Below are 8,270 nucleotides of genomic sequence, written 5' to 3'. Positions count from 1 at the left end.
GAATTGCCTTACAAGGCTCCCTGCAGTGCTGCGGCCACAGCCACCGCGTGCTCGGCTGCCCAGGGCTCGCGGGGCCGCGCGCGGAGGGGGCGGGGCCGGCGGGGCGCGGACGGGGGGCTCAGCGACACAACAGCTACAGCGCTAGGAGACGTTGCGGCGGCGGCGGCGGCGGCGGCGGTGGCAGCAGCTGCAGGTCCGCACCACCCCCGCTCTGGACTGGGGGCAGGCAGGCGAGCGGAACGGTGGGCCGGGACATACAGGGCCGAGCCCAACAGCCACCTTAGCTCCGCAGCCCACCCCCTTCACGCACACCTGTGACGCCTGGCGCGCCCCCTGCCCGCTCGCGCGCGGCCCACGCAGCTTTGGACACAGGCAGCCGAGGTTGCGGAGTCCCTCCACTCCGAGGCTCCAGGGGCTAAGCAGCGATTAGGTGGCTGCGTGGGTGGCTGTGGTCGTGACAGGTGGCTGCAAGCAGGGTCGCAGGTGCATTCGAGCGGGTTGGTGGCCTACGTGGTGTGTGCTTGAGCTGAGCCACGGTGGAAGGTCTGGTGGGGGAGGGGCACGGGCCTTTTGGGTGGAGGTGGGCCTAATGATCCAGGATGTGAGTGTATGGAGCCTTCTGGAAAATAGCCGGCAGTTTTGGCTCGACGTGTGGAGGCAGAAAGGGGGTGTCATAGTGTTGGTGGCCAACATTACGTGTAGTGTGCTCCAGATGCTGGAGTTGGGGGGAGGGAGCATAGGTTGGCAGCAGCATACCTGGGTGGGAAGCCCGTATGCAGTGGTCTGCCTCAGTGGGAGTGTCTGTGGCCCTGGTGGGGTGGGGGTGGGGAGGAGTAAGGTGTACTTGGGCTTGGGAGTGGGTGACTCCATCTTGAGTTGGGGACTATTTGGCTTGGTGGGCAAGGGAGCTGCGCGTTGCCAAGGGGCCTCGCTCCACCCCCCACCCCCTCACCCTCAGACATGCTGCTGCTCAAGAAACAGACGGAGGACATCAGCAGTGTCTATGAGATCCGGGAGAAGCTGGGCTCGTGAGTGTGCATGCTGGGCTGTGGGCGTGAGTGCTTGTGTATGTGGGGTATGTGCACATGTGAACAAATGTGCGAAGGAGCTTGTGAATCGTGTGTGTGTGTATGTGTGTGTGTGTGTGTGTGTGTGTGTGGTATGAGTGTGAACATGGGGGTAAATTGTGAGGTATGCTGTTGTCTGTGTGGGAGGTGGTGTGTCAGTGTATGTGAACCTGTGTGAGGTGGTGTGGGGATATGTGTGTGCACACTTGTGTGGGTGTGTGTTAGGGTGGGTGGTATGGCCTGAGCACCTCCTCCATTTTGCTCTTCATTCTCCTCTCACTGGTACCTTCTCCCCCTTTTCTTGCCTTCTACAATCTGGCTCTGCGGCAGGGGTGCCTTCTCTGAGGTGATGCTGGCCCAGGAAAGGGGCTCTGCTCATCTTGTGGCCCTCAAGTGCATTCCCAAGAAAGCACTTCGGGGCAAGGAGGCCCTGGTGGAGAACGAGATCGCAGTACTCCGCAGGTGTGCCCACTTTCCCCTTGGGCTGGGGAGACCTGTGGCCACCCAGGCTGAGTCCTCTGGACTCATTAGGCCTAGTCGCCAATCTGCAGGGGTAGGGGTGGGGCTTAGGCTTCTCTTCCCCTTTGAGTCTGCATGTCTCCATGGCAACATTACAGGCACCCTATCCATCTGTGCTTTATAAATGGCCCACAGAAGTATGTGTTCTAGGAAGGCCTGGGCTAGTCAGGGCAGGGGCTGATAGGGAATGGGGGCCCAGGTGAAGGAAGAGAAGAGGGGCAGGCTCAGAACAGAGCTCTTCCAGATGAAGAAGCTCCAGTGATCCATCAGGAGCCTTTTCTCTGTTTCAGAATCAGCCACCCCAACATTGTAGCTCTGGAGGATGTCCATGAGAGCCCTTCCCATCTCTACTTGGCCATGGAGCTGTGAGGAGGGCTGCTGGGGGGCTGGGCAGAAGGGGTGCAATGTCCAAATCTCTCTCTGGGTCAGTTGACCTCCTACCTTGTTCCTTCCACCTCCAGGGTAACAGGTGGTGAACTGTTTGACCGCATCATGGAGCGGGGCTCCTACACAGAGAAGGATGCCAGCCACCTTGTAGGACAGGTCCTTGGTGCTGTCTCCTACCTTCATAGCCTGGGCATCGTGCATCGGGACCTCAAGGTGCCTGGCTGTGCCTCCACCCTATCCCACTTACCTTTGGACTTGAGTGTCATTTTTCTCAATGTTCACTTCAATCTGGGTCCGAAGAAATTAAGGGTGCTGAGGCCCACCATATCCCAATGCCCAAGCCATTCTCAGACTCATAGGCTCTTTCTCTGGTCCCATGTGTCAACAGCCTGAAAACCTTCTCTATGCCACACCTTTTGAGGACTCCAAGATCATGGTCTCTGACTTTGGCCTGTCCAAAATACAAGCTGGCAACATGCTAGGCACAGCCTGTGGGACCCCAGGATATGTGGGTAAGAGAGAAGTGCTCTAAGGCTCATTGTGGTGGGGAGGGAGCTGGTGACCCAGGGGATGTCAAGGCTCCAGGACCTGGGGCAGCTGCTGCCCGTGGCAGTCTATTCCTGGGGTTGAATAGGTACACTAGGTGGCCCTCAAGGGCATGCCACGTGTGTGTGTCTGTACAGACATGTTTGTCTGTCTGTCTGCCTCTGGCCGCCAGCCCCAGAGCTCCTGGAGCAGAAACCCTACGGGAAGGCCGTAGATGTGTGGGCCCTGGGTGTCATCTCCTACATCCTGTGAGTGACCGCTGCGACGGCTCAACTCCTACCTGCCTGTCCCTGCTGGGTTGGGGAGGGGTGGACAACTGGGTGATTCATCTGTGGGTGCCAGGCTGTGTGGGTACCCCCCCTTCTATGATGAGAGCGATCCTGAACTCTTCAGTCAGATTCTGAGGGCCAGCTACGAGTTTGACTCCCCCTTTTGGGATGACATCTCAGAATCAGGTGAGTGCAAGGCTGGCCCTATCCTGGGGACTGACAAAGGGGACCAGGGATAGGGCAGACTAACTTTGCCCCCTGCTTCAGCCAAAGACTTCATTCGGCACCTTCTGGAACGTGATCCCCAGAAGAGGTTCACCTGCCAACAGGCCTTACAGCATCTTTGGTGAGTGGGATGCCTGGCATGTGGCACAGGGGCAGGAGCAACACCTGTGCTGACTCCCAAACTTCCTCCAGGATCTCTGGGGATGCAGCCTTGGATAGGGACATCCTGGGTTCTGTCAGTGAGCAGATCCAGAAGAATTTTGCCAGGACTCACTGGAAGGTGAGCACGGAGAGAGAGATTACCATGTTCCTGTTTCAGGGTGTAGCCACTGTTCTTGATGGTGGTCTTAGAATTGGTCTTGGTGCTGGGTCCAGCTTGGCCTGACCCTGTTCTTTTCCCACAGCGTGCATTCAACGCCACATCATTCCTACGTCACATCCGTAAGCTGGGACAGAGCCCAGAGGGTGAGGAGGCCTCCAGGCAGGGTATGACCCGTCACAGCCACCCAGGCCTTGGGACTAGCCAGTCCCCCAAGTGGTGACAACCAGGTGTGTAGACCCTGCATCCTCTGGGAACTAGCTTTTTAGGGAGCCTAGAAGGTGGCAATGAACTAAGTGGGGTCTGGAGAAAGGAGGACAGAGTGTCAGAGAAGGAGAAGCTAGACAGAGGGTCTCAGGCCTCTTATGCTAGTAGGTTAGGGCCATGACCCTATGTAGTCTCTATGAAAGGGAAGCAAAAGCTTGAGTAAGATGCTGTGAAGGACCTGGGAAAGCTGGCACCTCTTGAATTTGTCTTCCTCTGCTTCTTTCTGCTCCCCACCACCCCAGGTAGATGCCAAGGAAGGCCAAGTGGACCGACTCCCAGTTTTTCTTTCCTCCGGCTCTTTTGATCTCCTTCCCTGATCCTTGTCCCCCAGACTGGCCTCTGCTGGAAAGTCTGAGACTGGGTGTGATGCATGGCACTAGGGTATGGGGCTTCCCCACTATGTCCCCCCAGCCTCTGTCCTTACCTATGGAGGAGGCTCCCTTCCCCATGTTGCTGCCACCCTCTATGGAAACTGAGGAGTTGTTCAAAAGTGGATTTGGGGGGCCATCCTTCCTGCACCTTGCACGCACATATGCATTGCGTGGCTGTTCTGTGCTTTGCTGACTGTGGGTGGTCCTGCTTGTGTTGTGGCCCTTTAGTTCTTCCTCTTCCCAACCAATAAAGACAAACAGAACAATGCTCTGGTGCTGAACTGGGTGTGGGATGAGCATGGGGTTGGTCACCTCAAGGAAGGACATGAAGGAAGCAAGTCCACTGCCAGTAGATCTAAACTGGGTCTTGTGTTCTGCTTCTTGTACCTCTCCTTGCTGGGATCATGGCACAGGCACTCTGGATTGTTCAAGGATTTTCTGATTCTGACCCCCAGAGTGCTGCCAGCAAGAGGCTGCCTGGCTGGTTGCTCTGGGTCTGAGAGAAAATGGACACCAGCAAGATCTACTGGGCTGCCAGCAGGGGGCAATGGCAGGAGGCATAATTCAGCAGCAGTCTGCTCCTGATTCCCCATCCTGGGTGGAAAGGACTTGAAAGTGACCAGAGTTCGGGGTATTTTCCTCCACTGCTGCTTCTGGTGTAATGAGTTATAGGCTATCATCTGGTTCTAGTAGCCCTAGCCCCATTTACCATCCGTAGGCCAGTATTCCAGAAGCCTGTCTTGCTGGGCTCAGTCAGGGGTAGGCCTCAGCCAGAGTTTAAAGGAGGCTTTTCTTCCTCTTTCTCCCTTGCTCTAGCTTCTAGTGGATGAGGTAGATGATAGGACCTGATTGGGATGTATGTGCAAGAAGTCTCATTTTGTCAAATTTTGGGATCCAAAGGGAGGCACTGAGACCCAAGAGAGTGCTGGCCTGGGTTTCTGGGGCAGAGGCTACTCTGGGTTTCAGGATTGGAGCCAGAAGGTCTGGAAGCAAGTGGACAGCTTCCTCCTCTGTCCTCATGGTCACCTCAGGCCATCCTGTGGCTCAGGCTTTGGGCCATGTATCCTGACATGCTTGCCCAGTGTCCTGCTGTTACCCCTATGGGGGGTCACTGGAGGGAAATCTTAGACACCTGGTACCAAAAATGGGTCTCAGCATTTTGACTTACTCACCTCCAGTGACCTGTCCTTGGACTTCATTGTCTTTTGGTCACCTTTTTCAGTCTCTTTTTGGATGCCCCACATATGTCATCTTTTCCTTCAGTCACATAAGGACAAAACATTCTTATTTTGTTGATGCAGTACTGATTGAACTTCTACTCTGCAAGAGTAGTCCGTGAAGGGGGTAGTTTTATGGGGACAATATGCACGGGAAAGTCATTCTTCTAGATACTCTGGAAGCTTTAAAATGAGCATCAGAGCCAGCTTTCCAGAAAGAATCAGCACTCCATCCAGACCACCAGCTCTTTCAGATCACTTCTGGTCCCTTGATACAGATTGGCCTTGACACAGGGTGTGGTATGGCCTCACCACCAGCAGGGGGTGCTACAGACACGTTTAGACATCCATGAGTCACTTCTTAATCCTTTAGTATCTGAGGCAGCAGCTCAAATCTATTCCTTGCCCACTGGGCCCCCAAATCTTGCCCCAGATAAGTTTTAGCTGGGGAGAGAGATCCATCCTGCTTATTTTGGAGTGAATTGCCAGGGACAACCCTGGATCAAACAGAGGCAGCATGTCTTTTATCCTTCCCAGGTCTTCCCATTGTAAGGAGAGCTTTGGGTCACCTAGCAGAGAGACTGTTTCCTCTGCATGTTACTGGAAGGCAGGGGTGCTGAGACAGCATTGCAGGTGCCGGTAAACAGAGGAAGGAGCCACACCAAATAACAGCCTCTCCACAGGCTGGAGAGGGACAGCCTGTGAGCAAAGGTGCTACTGGTGTGTTCACTAAAAGCAGCATTCTTGTTCAGTTTGGGGTGAAAGCTGGCTGTAAAAGTCAGGTGCTGAGGCTGGAGAAATTGCTCAGTGGTTAAAGGGCACTCACTGCTCTTCCAGAGGACCAGAGTTCAAATTCCAGCACTCACATGGCAGCTCACAACTGTCTGTAACTCCAAGATCTGACACTCCTACATAGACATACATGCAGGCAAAACACCAATGCACATAAAATAAAGGAAAATTCATTTTTTAAAAAGTCAGGTGGTGTAAATCAGGAGCTGAGTCCAGTCTTTCAGGGACAGGCAGGAATTCAGGGAGTACCTCTTGTGTGTGTCACAAGAGAACATTGCCGGGCTGGAGAGATGGCTCAGTGGTTAAGAGCACTGACTGCTCTTCCAAAGGTCCTGAGTTCAATTCCCAGCAACCACATGGTGGCTCACAACCATCTATAAAGATATCTGATACCCTCTTCTGGTGTGTCTGGAAACAGCTACAAGTGTACTCATATAAATAAAATAAATCTTAAAAAAAAAAAAAGAACATTGCCTCACCAGATGTTGGCCAAGCAGGACTCATACAAATGTGAGTGGCAGGGGTTTCAGAGAAGCTCAACTTGTAGGACTATATGGGTGACAGATAGGAGCAGGTTTTGTTGTTGTTATTTTGAGACTAAGTCTCATGTAGTACTGACTGGCTTTATTTACACTTGCTATGTGGCCCTGGATGGCTTTCAACATCTGATTCTCAGGCTTCCACTTCCTGAGTGCTGGAATTACAAGGGTGCGATGTGGTGCTAGGGATAAACCCAGGATTTAGCACATGATAGGCAGGCATTCTATCAACTGAACCTCATACCCAACCTGAGATAGGAGCTCTTTAGGAGTTGGGTGGACCACCTTGGCAACAGATCTAGAGAAAGATTCAGCTTGGATGGCTTTTGGGGAGAGGTAATGAGTTCACTTTTGGATATGGTAAGTTAAAGATGCTTGAGGGATCTAAAAGTAGAGAAAAATAACTTATGCTTCACCCTTTTTTTTTTTTTAGCAAATATGTATCTAGCTTTATAGCTAATATTTATGGAAGGCTTCTTTCTTGTAATAAAAAAGAAGTGGACAAGGACTCTTTATTGGGCACTTAGCTTATGCCAGCCTTTGGAAAGCTTAATGGGCATTCACTTAAAGCTCACCTGTGAATGAGGCAGCTGTTGTCATTATCATCACCCTCACCATCAATGTGGGGAAACTGAGGAATATAAAAGCTGAGTAACAGAGCAAAGGCCACACAGCTTGTGGCAGAGTGACTATCTAAAAATCATTCTCTCACCCTGAATCATCCTGCCTGCTTCTATGTGGGACATAAGGATTGGGTAACTGAAGAAAAGGAGGGTTCTCCCTAACCCCAGGTGAGCACTTTATGTGTTGTATGGGGATCAGACTCAGGTTGTCATGGCTAGAGCATTCACAAACTGAGCAAATTGAGCAAGTTTTTTCATTTCACAAAGTTGCCAGCCCAACAAAATTACCTCTTTAAAGTACTTTTCAATATTTTCAGCCCTATCTGGCCATTCTGATCAATATTAAAACCTCACCCTCAGGTGTCCTCCCTCCTATCTAAGGAGATTTTGACTGCTCCCCTTGCCTAGGGAGCTGTATCCTACTTGCCTTGAGTGATCCTTTGAGCAGAAGCCCAAGTGCATTTTGCTACATTCTCCTTGCAGAAATTTTAAAAATATTTAAAAATCAATTTATGTGTATAAGTGTTTACCAGCATGCATATCTGTACACCATGTGTATTACCTGGTGCTCTCAGAGGCCAGGAGAGGGCAAAAGATCCCTTGAACTAGAATTATAGATGGTTGTTAGCCATCATTTGGGCTCTGAGAATTAATCCCAGGTCCTCCAGAAGAACAGCAGCAGTCAGTGCTCTTAACCACTGAGCCAGACTGTTCTTGCAAATTTTTTGGCATGCTGCTTTATCTACTTTTCAGTTCTGCATTTCAGGTTGGTCCAATGCTTTAGTAAAAATGTAGTACTAGGATTAACTTTGCCTTAAAATCCACTTTGTCAATATTAATATAGCAACTACTACTTTTTGTTTTCCTACTAGTTAAAAAAATCCTTTTCCAAGATTAACATTTTTTATGGGGCTGAAGAGATTGCTTAGCAGTTAAGAGAACTTGCTGCTCTTACAGAGGATACAGACTCAATTTCTAGCACCCACAGCTGATCCATAATCATCAATAACTCCAGTTCTAGGGGATCTAACACTCCCTGTTCTGGCATACTAGACACCTAGGGATGTATGTAGTGCACATACATAAATGAGGGCAAACTACTCATACATAGATTGAAATAAGTCTTTCC

The 8,270-nt window shown here is 51.4% G+C and overlaps 1 protein-coding gene across 5 annotated transcripts; it reads left to right on the top strand.

The window, feature by feature from the left end:
• Positions 1–101: 101 nt before the first annotated feature.
• Positions 102–4,238, top strand: Pnck (pregnancy up-regulated nonubiquitous CaM kinase). 5 transcript variants are annotated; one of them, XM_031374422.1, is made up of 12 exons: positions 102–193; positions 959–1,028; positions 1,398–1,529; positions 1,877–1,951; positions 2,048–2,186; positions 2,362–2,485; positions 2,692–2,767; positions 2,862–2,974; positions 3,056–3,134; positions 3,206–3,293; positions 3,418–3,562; positions 3,842–4,237. In XM_031374422.1, the coding sequence occupies exons 2-11, from the start codon at positions 961–963 to the stop codon at positions 3,553–3,555; spliced, it is 1,032 nt and encodes a 343-aa protein (XP_031230282.1). In that variant the 5' UTR covers positions 102–193; positions 959–960; the 3' UTR covers positions 3,556–3,562; positions 3,842–4,237. The 5 variants fall into 5 exon arrangements, with proteins under 5 accessions (XP_031230282.1, XP_031230292.1, XP_031230301.1 ...); XM_031374432.1 differs by lacking the exon at positions 102–193 and adding an exon at positions 227–543 and having other exon boundaries at positions 3,842–4,238; XM_031374441.1 differs by lacking the exon at positions 102–193 and adding an exon at positions 227–483.
• Positions 4,239–8,270: the final 4,032 nt, after the last annotated feature.

This window comes from Mastomys coucha, chromosome X (assembly GCF_008632895.1).
Source record: "Mastomys coucha isolate ucsf_1 chromosome X, UCSF_Mcou_1, whole genome shotgun sequence".
Classification (NCBI taxonomy): domain Eukaryota; kingdom Metazoa; phylum Chordata; class Mammalia; order Rodentia; family Muridae; genus Mastomys; species Mastomys coucha.
The sequence above is the reverse complement of the archived record's forward strand: the minus strand, read 5'-3'. Positions and strand labels throughout refer to the sequence as shown.

What these genes read in the sequence shown, in the direction of transcription:
- Pnck (XM_031374432.1), top strand. Translation starts at nt 961, where the DNA reads ATGCTGCTGCTCAAGAAACAGACGGAGGACATCAGCAGTGTCTATGAG. An exon ending in ATCCGGGAGAAGCTGGGCTC is followed by an intron (nt 1,029 to 1,397) that starts GTGAGTGTGCAT and finishes GCTCTGCGGCAG; the next exon opens with GGGTGCCTTCTCTGAGGTGA. An exon ending in GGATGACATCTCAGAATCAG is followed by an intron (nt 2,975 to 3,055) that starts GTGAGTGCAAGG and finishes CCCCTGCTTCAG; the next exon opens with CCAAAGACTTCATTCGGCAC.